We start from the raw sequence: 18729 nt of genomic DNA on the forward strand, positions 1-18729 counted from the left end.
ATTTTTTTGGGGTGTGTTTGATTTCAGCTCTCTGTACATTGATCATTTTCATTCCCATCAGATGATGTGGCATCCTTTTGTTCCTAACACATTATCCAGTCAATATTGTTTTTTCTCCCAATTAAGATCTGATGTGTTTTCTGTGTTCCTTTAATTTTGTTTTTCTTTGATGAGTGGACATAAAGTTGGTATATCTAACTGAAGATCAGACATTCACCAAACAATCGCACATCATTTTGATTACCAGCCTTAAGTATATAAATATATATAAAATCAGCTATTCTGACAGCTGAATGGTCTTCTATGTGTGATCCTCTAAAGACAAAAAATAGCAGCCTCACACTGAAGCAACTTAGGACAGGTTACTGGTTACCAAGGAGATGGCTATAATTGGTATGATTGGTTCTTTAATGATTTTTCATATTTTTCTTCATAGTGGAAATGTAATTGGTATAAAATGATCATTTTACTTTATAATTAAATTCTGTTTTGTTCTCAGCATGTTTCTGTTGAAGAATTTCAAGTTTCACTGTTCAATTATTGACAAACTTGGCAGCAGAAGGAAATGACAAACGATCTGGAAGAGACAGTAAGACCCCTGAGGGGTTTATTGTTCAGCCGCTGCTTCTCTTTATAAGGGTAAATCTGACTTCATGTGGAGGCACGTACTGTAGTAACTCAAAAAAATTTAAGGAAAACAAAACAAAAGCAAAACACCGGAGCTGTCTTGACAATAAGCATCATGTAGTGTTTCAGTGACAGCACTTCTGCCCGACACAACTGCATTCAATCCAAAACACTGATAAAGTCAGTGTAAAGTTTGGACAAACCTGAAAGTAAGTTACTGTGGCTTGTGTTATTATTATAATTTTTTAGGAATTGCAGGAATACAAGATACGAAGAGCAAACCTAATTTTAGACCAAAGCATTGATTCTCCTTTCTACTGCCTTGCTGTCGCAGCTGAATCAAGGCAAAGGTCTAATGCTGCCAGAGCCTGACATGCTTCAGAGGTATCTGCAGCAGAAGAGTGCAGAGATCAATGTCCTGCTCCAGAACATCCAGTCCCTCATCACCTATCAAAAGCCTGTCAGTCCATGGAAGGTCAAGCCCCAGCAAAGCTTCATCTCTCAGATGGAAAGACGGCAGCTGCCAGTGAAACAGCAACGGTCTGCCAAGAAGACCCCCTAAAGCCGATGATGTCCTTGAATGGCAGTTTCTCATTTGTTTGAAGTGACTAAAGCTGCAGTGTGCTCCGAATTTGAATTCAGTGACAAAGAGCTTTATAGAACAAGCCGAAGATCATCAACTTTTTTTTTTGTAAATCAGAATGTCCTTAAATATAATAACTGTACACATCATTTTACATGGGACAGAGCAACGCAAAAGTTACATGTATAACGTCCTATTACTTTTGTTACTTTGCAGGAAACATACCCACAAGTCATGTACAGGGCACAGCTCCCAACAGTCTATTATTGTGATAGAGTAGAAGTATATTTGTTTTAATAAACTTAGTTATAAAAGGAAAAAGTATAAAACATAACATTCCATTGTCTTTACACACTTGCAATAGAAATAAGAAAACAATTTGTAAGGAGGTGAAAAAACAGCTGCTTGGATTTTCCGTTGATTAGAGGGGAAAACTTTGTTGGATCTGAGACACACGTACTACAGGTCATCATATTTCTGTTAACCGTGTTACAAAGACTCTTACAGTTTAAAATAGATGAATAAAACATTTTGCAGCATTTTTCTCTTACCCTTCCAAACCACTCAAGGGAGCTCTGAATGTGAGCCCCTTTTACTGGCTGTTAGCTACCTGCGCTGATGAGCGACTGCTTAGTGGCTCCATTTGTGCACCTGAAGCGCCGCTGCCTGCACCCCACCATCACAGAGTGTGCAAATTCGATTTGGTGTACAGAGAGATGCAACTGTAATCACAAATCCGCCCTTTTCAAAATGGATTTGTTGTACAGCAAAGCAACCTTAAAACCCCCAACACCACATTTAATTTTAGTCAAACAAAATGATCAACTCAGTACCCCAGAGGATAATCTCCACTTCCCAGTTTGTGTGTAGACTTCACCTGAACCCCCTTCATACTTGAGTTTCTATAGGAAATTCTTTGGCCCTGTGCTGATTTTTCTTTTTTTTTTTGCTGTTGGTTCAGTTCTCCTGCTCCAGCATGCAGCTCAGGTGCAGTCTTCTGGTCATCTCGCCCACTCAACCTCAAAGCTCCTGGTCATGGCCGGCGCTGGAGCAGCCCATCACTATCCAGAGGCAGTTAAATCAGCATCCTTACACCCCACATTACTTATTCACAGACAGCAGCAGGTTAATCTGAAAGAGAGCCGTGAAAAATGATGAGTGCTCACCATGCCTTAGCTGATATACCTTATTTAATGTTTCTTCACTCAAGTTGCTTTCAGCAGTTTTGGATGCTGCAGCAGTGTTATTAAAACTAAGTCAGGTGCCTTTAGGCAGTGCTAATCCCACAGTGCTGTACCTGCTCCATAGATGGACATGCAATGATTTGAAGGTCTTCTCCACTGTATTCCTCCTGAAGCAAAGCGTGCAGTCTTTGGAATACCTGCTGGATGTTATTCTGTGGAAAAAGCCATCCTATTACTGAGTGCTGGAAGGAAATTAAAACCGCATTTCCATCTGGCCTATGTCCCCTCGCTATCTTGTTTCCATGTCAACCGCTGAATTTTGTTTCTCTCTCATTCAGCCTCACCTGGCACCTTGACGAACAGTACACAGGCAGCACAAAGATTTCTCTATTAGAGTTCAATCTCACTGACAATTTATAGCTAAAGGCACAATCTAAAAGCCAAAATTTAAACAAGAGTCATCCCAAAAGTAGATTTCAAACGTGACCGTTTTCTATAGCTCTCGAAAAATGACACATGCAAATACTGTGTTATTTATATTATTAAAAACTGCTGATTGGACCTTGGGGAGCATAATATCCCTGCTTTGTAAAGACAGTATTAAAGGATTCTTGGATTCCTCGAGCTTTAACAATGGCTTAAAAAGAAAGTGACTCATGTAGTAACATGCTATATCCTTGGTTTGCTGCCACCCACCCGGACAGGCTTGAAAAGGATGAACTCTGTGTCTCTATTGGCCAAGTACAAGGACATGCTCTGTAAAGTGCTTGGCAGCTTGCTCTTCATCACACGGTAGGTAGCCATCACTATATCGTTGATCTTTGCTGAAAAGAGAGAAAGAAAAAAAAAAACACTGACATGCCCTCTAGCATTTACTATACAGGTTTTGATGAATTACAGTACGATGCTTATGGCATTTCCTGAGACAAATCTTACCTGGCTGTGCCCAAGGTTGCTGAGACAGACTGTACGTGGGACCACCTTGGATAGCCATAGTTTTAAGAGCTGCAACCTGAAATCAGACGCAGCCAAAGCAAAACATGAAAATTTGAAAAGACTTAAATTGTGTCATTTATGGTAAGAAAACAAACACAAGAAGGTCTGCTGCCAGTTAAACTAATTCAATCACAGCGGTATTTACATAAATAATAGCACAAAACCGAGTCTGGTAGGTAGAAAGAAGGCATAGGCAGTGTGTTACCTGGTAGAATTATTGCATTGAAAGAACACAAAGCACGAGAACACATACATATACACACGCTGAATTAGATTTTCTCGATGAAGAAAAAAAAAACTGCCATTTTATCTTCGCTTGTCAGTTAAGTACCGAGACCTTCAGTGATCACTGAATAAGCAAATGATGTTTGTAAAAGGTAAAAGCTGAAAAAAATGAAGGTCAGGATGAGCCTTCGCTGCCTGAGGCTAAGTCTGCCTTCGCTCTAACAGTTACCTTGGTGAGAAACTCCTCAAGGTTCCCCACAAAGATCTGAGTCTGCTGCTGAATAAACTGCTCACAGCTGAACTTCAGGTGTCGGTCCACATCCTTCTTAGAGTCAATGTAGTGCTCCTTTATCTCTGGTGTTCCCTGGGGGCCACAGAGAAAAAGGCTTTAGCACTATCAAGTGGCATTTCCCTCAGGCAGGGTGCTATCAAAGTACATAAAGTGTATGGTATATTTAGTCAAAAAAGGTGAAGAAAAAAAAAACACTACCTCCAACAGGAATTCAAGTATGGCGTTGTGACTGTTAAGTCGGAAGAATTTGGGAACAGCCTTAGGGTTCAGGATTTTGAAGGCAGCATCTTAACCAAAGAAAGAAAAAAAAAAAAGCAGAGAGGCTAAATCTGTGCTGGTGTAGAATTAGATTGCCCTCTAGTGGCCACATGTAATACTTTACTGACTATGAGGAGGGTGATGGTGGGAGCAAATCTGCCCTGTGTGCCACTGGTTAATGTACATTATAGTGTTGGATTACAATTTCCACATTAATTGTTGCCACCGGTGCATGTGATAGGCACAAGTTGCTTAATGAGCATGAAAATGTAATGAGTGGCTTTATGGAGCTGAACGTCAATGTTCCCTCCACCTTTAATTATCTTACCTCGCGTTTTTTTCAGGTCCAGTGAGATTTCCTTGATGGCAAAATCGGTGTGAAATGGGGCAATCTGTTCACGCATTATCAGCAGGTGCTTGATCAGGAAAAGTTGCCCATCTATTTGTGTCTACAGAACGTAAAAGGCACACGGTAAAATCCACACTGCAGGCAGCCAAGAACAAAAGGACATCTGATGACTATCCAAACTACAGAGAACATAAAAAGCATGGGCTCAGTGACGATAAGGGAATATGTCTAATTAATAACTGCTGATTAACCATAGCCAGAAAGGGACATATTACTGTGAGGGGAGAAAAAAGGCATCTGAAATCATTTATTGCTCAACTAGCAACTAAAACATTGGAAAAAGACATCAACAAGGGGTGGGAATGTGTCCTCTGAGACTGATGCTGCTGCTTTAATTTAAAGCGTTAGGTTGAAATGGGCCAGTTAGCACAGATATTGACAGCAAATTTGAAGGTGAGAGAAGCCCATAAATAAAGGATGGTCTGCTGAACACTCTGTGGAGCATAATAAAGTACCGATTAAAATAAACTTTAAATGACATCCCGGCTGCTTTAGTTAAGGATCTTGTAGCCTGAAGGAATTTTTCATTAGGGGGGGACCACATCTTATTTACTACGTAAAAAGAAAGGCACTTTCCAGACTTTTTTTTTTTTTTTATAAAAATGCAATTTTAAAAGCTCAGAAGAAATACAAAGGCATACTCTACACTGCGTGCCAACCTTGTTTTTAAGGATGATATCAGAAGCTTTAAGCAGGGACTGGATGCAGGCAGATAAGGCTTCTTGAGATAAACCCTGGAAGACTGCTTTCTGGAAAAAGACCAAGAGTTAGAAATGCATGAATAAGAAATTTAAAAGCGGTAAACTAAATGCTGTACATGTTTCCGTACAAAAAAAATAACAACTAATAAACACAAAGAACTCACATCAATACATCTGTAGAGCTTGGACAGACAAACCAGTGTTCGTCTGACAGTAGGGTACCACATGCCATGCAGATCTGCAGGAGAGACGGATGTCTGGAGGCGAGATGCTTCTACTTTGCCTATATTCAAAAGAGGAGAAGCCACTGGGCAATAAATGACAGCAACACCAAACACTGTCAGGAAGCAAGTGTCACAATCTGGAAACACAGACCAGCGCTGCTGTTTCTTCTTCCACTAGAATCGTCAAGCTGTACATCAGAAAAAACGGACTCCTGTGACATCTGCTTCATCTGCTCTTCCTTCAAGCTCTGAGCAATTTTCTGTTGAAGACAGGGAAAGTAAAACATGAGAGTTGGTAGGCAGGAACATTTTAAGATTCTGGAAAGTCATGTTCTTCCACTTTTGCTTCAACGGGAGGCCCACAGGTTTCGAAAAGGCTAAATGAATATAAAATTTTACTTGCAAAACAAGTTTGTATACAAACAGGAAGTCAGATAAACATCTAAAGAAATACTAAGAACATCAGGGTGATCTGATGTTAATGGGGAAAAAAAGTGTAGGTGCAAAACATTTAAAAGTCGTTAAATAAAAGTTAGGACTCAAAGGCATTTGAGTATTCACAAGACCAAAGAAATTCCACAGTAATAAATTTGCATAATTCAGCTTAAAACATTCAAACTTATTATGAAGCTGCAGACAGAAAGCGTTAGATGTCTCTTCTACAGAAGAAATCTATGGGTCTTTGAAAGTTTAACATAAAATAAAACTTAAAAAAGTCAAAGAAGCGAGACAAAAAGACTCGTAAATATCAGAGGAAATATCAGAGAATGTGTGATTTTGAGAAAGTGTATGTATGCAAGACAGAAGATTTTAAGACATTAGTAACAATTCAAAGGCATATTTAACAACACGTTCAGACATTCATGAAACTAAAGTTTTCTAAGGCTTAAATTCACACTTAAAATATCTTTTCATGGACCTGCAGACAGTGCTAATGGTGTGTATGAAAAAACACTTACGTGGGAGCTTGTGATCACCACTTTTCCTTTCCACTGACATATAATTTAAACTAGTGCATCAACAATAAAAAAAGAAATAAATAAAATACATACACAGTATATGAAAATACTATTTTTGCAGCACTAATTACATCGAGGTTGCATAGCAGCTAACTGCATAGAAGCTGAAAGTATTACAGCAGTATTTATTTATTTAAAAAAGCATATGTAGAGGGACAAGTATATACTATGACACCATAGCACATAACAGAATTTATGTGTTAAATTTAAGTTAAAATGACAGTTCTGGTTCTTTGAAAGGACGTTGTATGAGGAACTCATTCACAGCGTATTCCCTACAAAAAAAGGAAGCAAAAGCACTTTACTGCTGTGAAAGACATCAGCAGCAAAATGTGCTTTAGCCAGCTAACCCAAAAATTGTATCAGTTAAAGTGCATGCCGTATTCAGGAATACTTTCACCTCTACACCTCTTTTTGTTAGACAGGCCTTTCCAATCAGCAGCTGCCTCAGCTGTGATGTTTTAAAGGGTAACTCCTATGTTCTGCAAGGTGAAATGACTGTTTTTGTCTGGTGGTTTTGAGGAGGGCACAGATGGTTAATGACTAATAATGACTTCAGTTCCACCAAAACCTTTTTAAAAATAGACCTTTAATGGAAAATTAAGTGGCAAAAATATCATAAATTACAGGGAGAGATAAGTTTAGCTTATGCCAAAGGTTAGCACTGTGTTTAAAAAAAGTCCCCACTCAGCAAGATGTTACCCAGACATCAAAGCACCAACTAGGTGAGCTCCAAAAGATTTAGACAAAGGTAAACAAACACAAAAGAACCAATTTAACCTCAAGTTATTGTTATTTCTCAAGTATCTTTACTCTTAAGACAAAAAAAGTATAAAGTCCCAAACCAACAACAGTATATAACATGTTTGGTCACTACAAAAGTAATAAGACATGTCAAAAGTCTTATTTACTCCTACTCGTAATATTTTGAGCAATTGCATCTTTTAACACTCAATCACATACTAGGTGAACTGTTTAGGTGTTAGGGCACAAATTTGGATCGGACCGCTGCCTTTGAATAAGAACCAAACCAAATTATCCCTTAAATGGTAAATGAACTGATTCTTATATAGTGCTTTTCTACTCTCCCGGAGTACTCAAAGCGCTCTATACAACATGCCTCATTCACCCAATCACACCCACTCATACAAGCACTTCTAAACTCAAGTGCAACTAATAAGCATTCACACACATTCACACTCCGATGAACGCATCGGAGGGCAATTTGGGGTTAGTATCTTGCCCCGTCAGTCTCTCCTCCAGTCTGGCAGGAATCGAACCACCAACCTTCCAATCAGTAGCTGATCTGCTCTACCACCTGAGCCACAGCTTGCCTGCAAAACTATATAACAGAGATCTTAAAAAGGAACATATATTTCAGCATAAAAACCTTACCTCCATCATCTCCAGTTTTTCAGGGTAAGCCAGATCCCCTGGAGCTGGTTTGTAGCCTATGATATCGGTCTGGATATAAATGTGAGTCCTATAGACCAGCCTCTCCTGAACGTCCTCCAGCATCTGCTTCACAACGGCATCAAAGGCCCCCAGCTGAGCAGCTGCATGAAAGCACGCAGGTCAGTTTACAGTTCAACAACTACTTTGCTGTGAAAAGATTCAACAAATACAAGTCCCTTTAGGGTCTGAACTATAACCTGAATATTATGTAAAAAGATTTAAAACTTGTTGGTCTCGCACAAAGGGAAATCAGTTGTTCTTTGCCCTATAAGCTTCAAATAAATCCTATCTTCTCTTGCAGTTCCTCCATGGGATGATAAACTTATTGGAGCGATAGCTGATTATTGCTCTGAAATGTATTTGCTATGATTTATTAATCCATTTGAGAAAGTGTGCTGTGCCTCCGTTCGCCTACACATCCATGTGCAGTGCCTCGATAGCGCAACAAATACAATCCAACTCTGTGGGGAACAATACATCTCATTTAATAAATGTACCTAATTTGTAATTTTAGAATAATTTACCGTTTTTAACAATGGGTGTTTTCATTAAAGGCGATCTTTAATACTTTTAATTATTGTCTGTAAGATAGATACACAGTATGCAGCTGGAATGATGCAGACGCTCATATTAAAACTTCAAATAGTTTTAATATTTCAAATATTAAAAAGTTTTAAATACTAATATAGTAAGTTCAGGATGCAGAGTTGTGGTCAGATGTTTCCATACACTCACCATGGGCATTACTCTCACTGTAATTTGGGGCTTTTATTGATTTCTTTGAAGCGTTCTTTTATCCAGGGTGGAGTGATTTTACAGGAAACACCTTTATTTGGATTTTCTGTAATTCACACAGGTTCAAAACTAAACATATGGGATAAAATGTGCAGATACATTCACTTAAGTCTTTTAATAGGTAGTACTGAAGGTTCTACAATGTCTTTTAACTTATCAAGGCCAAGTGATATTAATTTCTTATTTGGGATCATGAATGACTACAACTGTCAGTTTCTTTTTAACACTATAAAAAGGATTTGTTTGACACTTCTCACTGAGCTGACCGATACACAAAAAAAACAAAATGGAAAGGTCCAGTGAAACCCAGTGACGATCTAAGAAAGTGAATTGTAGATTTATACGAGCTGGGAAGTTTTCTTGGAGCCATTTCTAAACAACTGCAGATTCCAAGACCATCAAACTACTGTATACAAGTACACACTATCTGAACGTGTTACCCCTTTGCCAAGGTTTACCTTCAAATTCTTCAACTTCACACCTCAAATCAAAAGCTAGATGACTGAAGCTTGGACAAAGTTGGGTGTTCCAACAGGACAATGATCCCAAACACACATCAAAACTGGGTTCAGAATGGATAGAGCAGCCTAGACTTGAGCTTCTGGATTGGCCTTCCAAAAGCCCTGAATTCAACCCTATTGAAAACTTGCTGACTATGTTTAAAAGCTGGGTCGGTGTCAGGAAACTAAACAATATCAATCAACTCTACAAATCCAGCCAGAATTATCCCAGAATTTTGCAGACCAGTTTATCAAACTCACCACAAAATGAAGAAAATCAGGTCTGTTGCTACTCTACCTAGGAGGAGTGGGTGTCTGGCAAAAATCAAGCCAAGCGCACAATGTGAAAAAGGACCCAAGGACCCTCACTCACAGCTCGCTTTGTCTCTGATCACATGTCCACAAGAAGAAAAGCAGTAAATGAAAATGACGGTAATGGAAGAACACTACAAAAAAATACCACTGCTCTCAAGAGTTTTTTTTTTTAAAAAAAAGAGGCATGTCTCAAGTTTGCCTCGGTCCTGCACAACATTTCTGCTGTGTTAGGACAGAAAAAAGGCACTCCACACCAATATCAAAACCTCATCCCAACTGTGGAGTGTGGTAGATTGAGCAGGAGCCAAGAGGCTTTGCAATTATTTGAAAGAAATTTTAAATTTTATGGGAGAATTTCAGCCGAGCAGTACATGAACTCTAGCTTAAGAAGCATTGGGTGATGCAACAAAAATATCGATCCACAAGATGCAAGTCTATCAATCAACAACACAGAACAGTGGCTGAAAAAGAGTCCTGACAATAACTCAACTGACATGTTGTGATATGAGATGTGGCACTGAAGAAGACTGTTTAATCAAAACATCTCAGAAATATTGATGAGCTGGCAGAATTTAGTTTTTAATTTCTCTTCATGACTGTGCAAGTCAAATAATCGCCTACAGAAAAAAGAACCCAAAACTAAATATCTGATCAGGGCTGTTGCTACTAAAAGAGATTCACCTGGTTTTTTCTCCCTTGATGAAAAGACCAGGTGTTTATGTGATACTGTTTGGTTAGATTGTGGTTATATTTTTTTTATATATATATATATATATATATATATATATATATATATATATATATATATATATATATATATATATATATATATATATATACATACATACATACACACACAAACACACACACACTTGTGACTAAATATATAATCAGACATCAATATATTTTATTGGTAATCAATGTAGAGATGTTGGCAATTACAAAAACAAACTTTTTGTTGCCGAGGACAAAAGTTCCAACATACCATTATTTTGAACATGATCTTCCAACATCTCATTCTTGAGGATGCTACAGAGCTCAGACAGGGTTTCCAGGTGGATGATGTGAATTATCAGAGGCCGAAGGACATCATACAGGGACAAACACAGCTTCTCCAGCAGCTCACTGTCAGATATTAAAAAAATGTTTCATTGCATTGTAAGAAACATATACAATACTTTCTGTCTAAGCTTCCATTGGCAGAATCAAAGACTTAAGTAATGGCAATTGGATATTTAAATATGCAAAAAAGCCCTTAAACTACAATACAAACTGTCATAACACTGCACACAATAAGCAAAACTTGAAATGCCTATTGTACTGTTTAAAATGCCACACCTTAAACAAACACACATTTCCTGCATGAGCTACTAAACACTAATGTGAATACCACTCACTCTAGTTTAGGTGTAGGTTTGGAGAAGAACTCATTGTACAGCTGGTGTTCATCCTGACACACGTGAACCATAAAGGCACAGCCACTGCGAACCTGTACAAATACACATAATGATCACATGCTGTATTGCCTGCAAATACTTTGGCTTCACCTCAAACAAGCAAACACACATAAATGATACAGCCACCTATTACAGCAGTCATTAACAAGATGCATAACCTGAGCAGATGGTGCGGCTGTTATGACGTTCTGTTGCATGAAATGCTTTAATTATAGCATCCCCATCAAGCCAATTAGAGAAGTGTTTCAAATGCCATGATAGTGTCAAAATACTGAGCCTTTGCAGGCTTCAAAACTGGATTGGGTTTGTCGGAAGTATGAAATTGGAGATGACTAAAAGAAAAAAGTTTTACTTTTATTGTGCCAATTTTTGGGTCTATTAAAATTTCAAACACAAAGCGTAATAATCAGCACTGTTATGGATGACTAGGGATACACTGACAACACCTAGTCTCCAAAGCAATCCACTTCTGAATAAAACAGGAGAAATCTCTAGACCCCTGCTGTACACAATTTCAAGTTAAGGTCATTTATAATGTGCACAGCTTTGTGCTTCAACACAGTGCAGAAAATATCCCAGAGGGCCCCAAGCTGTCCATTCTTAGCAAACTCAAATGTCACCTTACTATATCTAAAGAGCCATTCCAGCCTTTAAGTAGACTTACCAAAGCACAGTGGTCTTTGCTGTTCTGGCTGGTCAAGTCAGTAATGGTGGATGTAATGCAGGGACTTAAGAGCTGCTCTCTTTGATCAAGATAACACTGATGAACTTCATCAAGAAGCTGATGGTATCTGTTTGCATAAATATAAATAGAGAAGACTTCATTTAGCACATTAACTATAAAAAAATATACATTTATAAAAGGTTAATGCTACCGCTGTCACTGCTGCTTTTTCTAAAGAAATACTCACTCTGGAATCTTCTCTGCTCGCTGCTCTATCTGTTCAATCAATGACTGAAGAGGGGAAAAAAGAAAATTAGATTTTTACTGTAGAAAATTATGATCTGCATAAATAGCAGGCAACAAAACGTTAAACTCACCCGAACTTTGGGTGAAGCTGCTCTGAACTTTACATAGTAAAGGGTAAAGGCATTGTCTGCATTAGTTAAACCCATTGGATCCTGTGGGAGTCAAAAAGAAATAAAAATTAAACTCCACTAAACGCATACAGTGTGTGTACCAGTGGTCAATGGCACTAAAGAAAAACAGAATGCTTACTTACCCTTTTTGTTAACTGGCTTGTGAGGTTTTGCATAGTGTTTACAATGTGAATCTTCATGAAGTGCATAGCTTTAGAGAGACATTGTTTAAATTTGGCCAAATAAACAGGATAGTCCTTGAAATTTGGCTGGAATGAAAAGAGATAAGCAAGCGTTAAACATCATTCATTCTGGAGTTACCACAGGTTATCATTTTGGTCTGCGTTTCCCTGATCCCCACCCCCTTGTCTACATCCCTGATTACTCACTGGTGCCCGATTACTCACTGTAAATGTACACTGAGCATATGAGGTGTGATTAAAGTGTTCTGAGAGCACCTCCATAATAATCAAAAGATTTGACACGCTCAAGGTCACCTTGCTGGTCATGTCCATGGTGCTATTTTTAGACTGTAAATCCTGTTCTGACCACATGCACTGTGCACTTTGCAATTTCACTTTGGACCTCAAACTCACACAGAGAGGAAGCACAAATTCCTGTTTCAACATGAATTCATCTGGAGGCTCATCAAGACATCTGGATCTCTGGATATGAGCAAACATTTTTTTAAGTTGAAGACTCCTGAGTTTCCAAGCCTGAAGGCAGCTCATTGCTCAGCATAAATTTTATCAATGCCGAGTTCTACTGTAACATCCTGAGGTGTCTGACGGAGAACATTTTGAGGAAACAATCTAAAGTATTGTGCACGGCGGGATGGCTCACAGTGCACTTTTTTGGAGGTATACCAAAACAAATTTCCCTCACCATCAGAACCACTCATGAGATTTGTCTACCAGCAACAATGTCTGCAGTTTTGACATGCTGGTAGAGATCCAGATCACAAGTGCAAGGGACAATAACAAGACTTCCACTAAAAGACGTAGAAAATACAATCTGCACTGAAAAGGCTTTAGAGGTGTAAATGAATATGACCTTTAACACAATATAGGGCATGTTTTTTGATTTTAATGGATCTCTTTACAGAACTTTTCCAACACACACTGTAAATGTGCATTCGCTACATAAAAGGAAATTTTCCAACAAAAATGTCACATCCTGCTGATTACTGATTACTCTATCCCTGATATTCCTACAAAAAGGTAAAATGAGATCTGCAAAGGCAAAACTGACAGCGCAAGGTACTTACATGTGATGAAACGTATTCAATGCAGTCATCCAACTTAGACAGCATTGGTATAAAACCTTCACTATTTACAGACAAGGTTGGTGAGTTCAGTTTCTGCAAAGGCAAAGACATTCGATTTTAATGAATTAATACTTTTATATAATTAAAAAAAATGTTTTTGGTAAACACTGCTATGTGTGTTATTCATAATTTCAGATCAGTAAAAATTAAATCTATATCTAGAAAAAAACAAAAAACTACAGATTTTACTTCATCTTATTTTTCAAGATGTAAAAATTGAGAATAATTTCTTATTTAAAATTATAGCAACAAAGTGCTAAAACAAAATCTATATCTAATAACCAATTAAACATATTTCAGTGCATAGTTTTAGTCATTTAACAATTACACAAAAAAACAAACAAACAAACAAACAGACACAGCCTACCGTGTTTATGTTTTCTAACTCATTAAAATATGACAGTTTCTGCTGTATGCTTTCTGCCAGGTCAACAAGTTCTGCCTGCAAACAGAGAGAAAACAAAACACCATTGTTAAAACAAGCAAAAATAGATGAAAAAAAAAAAACATGCTATAAGACTTTAATTTCAGTTCAGCTTCTAACAACAGTCCAGTCTCTACGAGCCTGAGCACAAATCTCCAACACTTGTGGGGAAAAAAAAAAGAACAAAAAGCAAAAAGCTTGAGTTTATAACACATTTCTAAGACATTTAACAGCAGACTCAACAATGTAGTAATTTATTCCTCAGAGAACTGCGAAAAAATTATTACCATCCCTGGTTTGGTATAGTCCATAATTTCATTTTCTTCTTTGTAGACCTTGACAATGATACATCCACCTCCTCAAGAGTGTTCTTGACTTGGTTTGATATTCTGAAGTAGTTTTTCTTAATCATGGAAATAATTCTGTCATCACGCACTTAGTTCTCTGTGGTCTTTCAGGCTCTTTGGCATAGCTGAGCTGGCCAGTGCATTCATTATCTTTAAGAATGCACCAGTTTGCTGATTTGACCACTTCTAAAGATGATGTTATTTTTCTGGAAGGTTCATATGTTTTGTTTTTTATCCTAACGATGATCTCCCTCACTTGAATCATCATCTCTCTGACATCTTCATATTCCTTTGAAAAACTTTTAATTATAAATTTAAAACAGTTTTTTATCTTCTTCATTGGTCATGAAATAACGAGGGAACAGGCTTCACCTGGCCATGAAATTACTTCTCAGGCAGTTGTCCAATTAATGTTGAAAACTGGGGACTTTATATAAATTTGACTTGAATTCATAAACAGTGAATACAATTTTATTGTAAAACAACTTGAATTAAAGCAGGAAATCTGTATTTCAAGCACATATTGATTAACTTAAAATAAGAATTATTTTTACAAAATGACACCAAAAATGGCCTTTATTTAATAATTATATATGCTTTATATTGCATTAAAGTACATACAATTTCTGATTACCAGGGATCTGCTGATTTCAATAAGGAAAAGTGCTCACAGTCTGATGTGCCCGTGTGTATCTCACCTGTTCTTTAAGAAGCTGTTCACAGGCCTCATGTAGGGCGCCAGTCTTACTGGACACAAACAGGTACTGTTTCTGAAGGGAATCCAAGTGCTCAAGAGCTGTGTTGACATCTTTTAGTATAACATCACAGTGATCCTGGTAGCAGTTTAGATCATCTCTGGTTTTCCTAAGTGGAAAGCAGACATTATCTTTTGTTTCCTTTCATTCAACTTTCACAGCATAGTGCACTGAAGCTAAATATTGGCTTCATGCTTTAGAAAATTTGACAACAGCAACAGTAAGGTGACACTTGCTGGTTGCACTTTTTTGGCTGAGTGAAACTAACACAGCAGGGCATGCCTGATGATATGTGAAAGCAGCGCACACTGTGAGCTGTGAAACAACTTTGCTGCAATTAAGAGATCTGAAAACTGAGTGAGTAGTATATAATGGTGCATTTTATAAAGCACAGAGGTCTGTCTGAGAGAGTGGTGATGTAGTGTTTAGCACTGTCACACCTCTGTCTGCGTGGGTTCTCTCTGGATATTCCAGCTTCCTCCCGCATGGCGTTAGACCAGTGATTCTAAACTGACAGTAGATGTGAATGTGTGCTTAAATGGCTGTCTGTCTCTGTGTGTTACAACTGATTAATGACCTATCCACAGTGTACCCTGCCTCTAACAGTAGGATGGATCGACTCCAGCCCCCCACGACCCTCAACTGGATAAGCAGAAGAAGGATGGATGCATCACAGAGGATCATGTTTGATTCTGGTTTATTCTTTCAAAAACATGTAATTCAACCTTGTCCTCCTCTAAACAAACACCCAGTCAACAACCTGGAAAACCTCTGGCTATTGTCTGCTGGCCTTCGCAGAGTTAGTGGATATCCGGGTCAAACCTTCCTGTTCAGTCTGCCAGTCATTGTTTAAAAATGCCAATGAGTTCTTTTAGAAAAAGTGATTTTAAAAAACAAAATTGCTGTTGGACAATATCCGATGGGTTAGAAATCTCACTTCAGCAAATCAATCCTTCTTTTGCTGCCCTCACCAACTATTAAGCTGCATGCAAATGTCTTCTCAAACATGACTGGTGAACATAAGTCTGACTGTCTGACCGAACAGAAAGCTTGAACCTTGCAAATAGATTTATGCAAGTTTAATAAGGTCTTTTTAATCAAACTGATATGTTTCTCTGATTCAGAATGCACACATCTGCTACACTGTTCAACAAGCACTTTCACCAACACCTTTACAAATTTCACTTGCTGGTTCATGTATATGTTCTTCTTTTTAAAGTTATGATTTTCCAAGTAGTCAACAACTAGAATGACTGGATAGAAAACTGAATAGATGCTCGGTGTCGAGTTCAAAAAGAAAAATGACACCAAATGAATCTGCAGCTTTGGAAGCACTGGTGCACATTGTCCAGAATTTTTGCGGAGCAGAGAATAACGCTGAGCTTATGGCCAACATGCTGAATGGATGCCAGAATTTCACTGAAGATACACGTTTTACACTTTCATCTCTAATGTTTTCCACCAAATTTAGGTGATGTCAGCGATGAGCAAGCAAAAAGATTTCATCTTGATATAAAAGTGATGGAAAACCGATATTAGGGAAAATTCAATCCAAGCATGATGGGTGACTACTGTTGGTTCTTGCAACAAGAGACAGATACCCAATTAAAGCACAAATGACAAGTGCCTCAAAGTTCAGATTTTTGAGCATGCTGACCTCATTTTATTTTGAGTTAAACTGACAGAAATATGCTGTAATGTATCTCTGGTATCGTCTTTTGGTTTGTTTATAGAATAAGCACACTGAGACAATTTTGGTAGAAAAATGTTAATAATTAGTTTAAAAAGACTAATTAAAAGGTTTTGTGCTGATATACTGAAATTTAAATGCATCAAAATGTCAGTTATGTGCATCTCAAAAACCTGGAATGCACAAACTTTAATTAGATTGCATGTCTAAAATCACAATTTTAGACATGCAATTGTGATTTTAGACATGCAATGATGATAATTTAGATGAAGAGCTGGTTTGAAAACAAAAAAATGCCTGGTGTTCTGGAGCAGAGCAATACCAAATATTAAAATGTATGAAAAACTCATGGCAGTGAAGCATATGCGAACCTCAGTGAGAAGCAAGACTTTTTATTTGTACTGTACACTTGAGACTAATACATAACTTGATTCATGACCTATTAAGGCCTACCTTTTTGGAAAACTGATCAGGAATAAATTAGACAACTGGTAAAGGATCCAGCCTATAACTTGTATATAATCTTATCTATATCCAGCCCTACACACAGCATGACACTACAGAGGAGTTTAAGATTTACATACCTGTATTTTGCATTCTCGTCCTGGTCCATGTTTGCCTGCAGCTTGGCAAACCAGGCAAAAAACTACAAAAAAAGAGGAATTATATTACATCCATGCATCTTATTAAGGTATAGTAAATCTGACTGGGTGCATAACTGCTTAAAGCTGACTGGGTCAGACACCTGTTGTGCAGTTTCTATTCTATTGTTTTCCATGTTGAGCATCTGAAATCCTTTGAGTAGGATGTCTTCTGTTGAATCGGGAACAGTCGCAGTGAAAGGGGACTGCAAGGATCTAGACGACAGGCTACACAAGTCCTCAATGGGTAGCTGCAAAACAAAACAAGGCTCCTTATTTCTAAGCTCCTTGATTTCAAGCTAACTACCTGGGCAAGTTGACGAGGTGGTGAAGCACAAATACATACATGCCAGATAAATTAACTTGTAACGTAATGAAAGGGGGGATTAAGGTCATACAGTGGCAGCCTCGACTTTTATTTGACATCACTTGCGTTTAGAAAGTAAGTTAGCAGCACTGCTAGCTAGCTAGCAGAGTCCAGAGCTCCAGCTCACCTCAGAGGGCACAGAGAGCTTTTCGGCCGCGGCTCGGATCTCCAGGACGGAGTCCATCTGTTTCTCCGTGAGGGGAGCCGTGGCATCGGTACGGCGGTCCCATAGCGACAGTTTCTCCCGGGTTTCCTTATCTGTTAAGTCCAAGAGGGACTGATCTGTGGACGCCATCGTTAGATTAGACAGCACCAACGTCAGCAGCAACGCGCTGGTACTTCCTGTTCCGGGAGTGTGGGCGGGGCTTGGTAAAGAGGTCGATCCAGTCGGTGATCCCACTGCGATGGTGAGTTTCGCTCCGTGTCTTAAAAAATACTCACACTTTTGCAAATATATTTTAAAAGCATGAAAAGGATAATATACAGAATTTCTCTGTCTTCTTTTTTTAAAATTACAAAATGACATTTTTTCAGTATTAAAAAAAACGAGTTATTAAGCAAAATGGTACAATGGGAGTTATTATAATATGAGTTTCCGCCCACAGTCCAAAGACATTCTCCTGAACTGGTTTAGATGTGGATTTGACAGTGAATTTGAGGTTTTCTGACTCGAATGGATTCTGATAACCTACCCAGGATGCACCCCTGCTGCCAGGTGGGGATCAGCTGCTTCAGACCTCCACCTCCACATCCTTGAATTGTATAAGGGAAAGTAAATGGATGGATGGAGGGATAGAAGTTATAACTACTCATGTTCAAGGACGTGGCTAAGGTTTTGGGCCTCCTGTGTCACCTCTCCAAAGCTGTGTTGTCATAACATTGCAACACCATCATCTGCTTTTGAGGAAAAACAGTATTGTGCTCCTCAGTGAGTTATTGTAATACAGCTATATAACGATATGCAACTGAATAATAAATGAATATGAGCTGAAGGCTCTTGTGCTAATTACAGATGCAAAGTTAAGATTTAAAAAACTGACTCATATATGTACTTCACA

At 38.3% G+C, this 18729-nt stretch overlaps 1 protein-coding gene across 1 annotated transcript; it reads right to left on the minus strand.

The window, feature by feature from the left end:
* Window positions 1-466: 466 nt before the first annotated feature.
* Window positions 467-17989, minus strand: cog3 (component of oligomeric golgi complex 3). Its single transcript, XM_063499467.1, has 23 exons — window positions 17799-17989; window positions 17409-17555; window positions 17248-17309; window positions 14917-15082; window positions 13815-13889; window positions 13388-13480; window positions 12264-12389; window positions 12082-12162; window positions 11952-11995; window positions 11705-11831; window positions 10981-11072; window positions 10569-10708; window positions 7914-8074; window positions 5651-5759; window positions 5440-5558; window positions 5234-5323; window positions 4494-4614; window positions 4106-4194; window positions 3845-3979; window positions 3331-3406; window positions 3091-3218; window positions 2508-2606; window positions 467-2341 (listed from the first exon to the last, which is right to left on the minus strand). Exons 1-23 carry the CDS (start codon window positions 17964-17966, stop codon window positions 2312-2314), a joined length of 2478 nt encoding a protein of 825 aa, XP_063355537.1. The 5' UTR covers window positions 17967-17989; the 3' UTR covers window positions 467-2311.
* Between the last annotated feature and the right edge of the window lie 740 nt (window positions 17990-18729).

Source organism: Pelmatolapia mariae, linkage group LG16_19 (genome assembly GCF_036321145.2).
Source record: "Pelmatolapia mariae isolate MD_Pm_ZW linkage group LG16_19, Pm_UMD_F_2, whole genome shotgun sequence".
Classification (NCBI taxonomy): domain Eukaryota; kingdom Metazoa; phylum Chordata; class Actinopteri; order Cichliformes; family Cichlidae; genus Pelmatolapia; species Pelmatolapia mariae.

What these genes read in the sequence shown, in the direction of transcription:
- cog3 (XM_063499467.1), bottom strand. Translation starts at nt 17,966, where the DNA reads ATGGCGTCCACAGATCAGTCCCTCTTGGACTTAACAGATAAGGAAACC. An exon ending in CGAGCAGAGAAGATTCCAGA is followed by an intron (nt 11,832 to 11,951) that starts GTGAGTATTTCT and finishes TTATGCAAACAG; the next exon opens with ATACCATCAGCTTCTTGATG. An exon ending in TCCTTTTCAAGCCTGTCCGG is followed by an intron (nt 2,607 to 3,090) that starts GTGGGTGGCAGC and finishes CTTTTTCCACAG; the next exon opens with AATAACATCCAGCAGGTATT.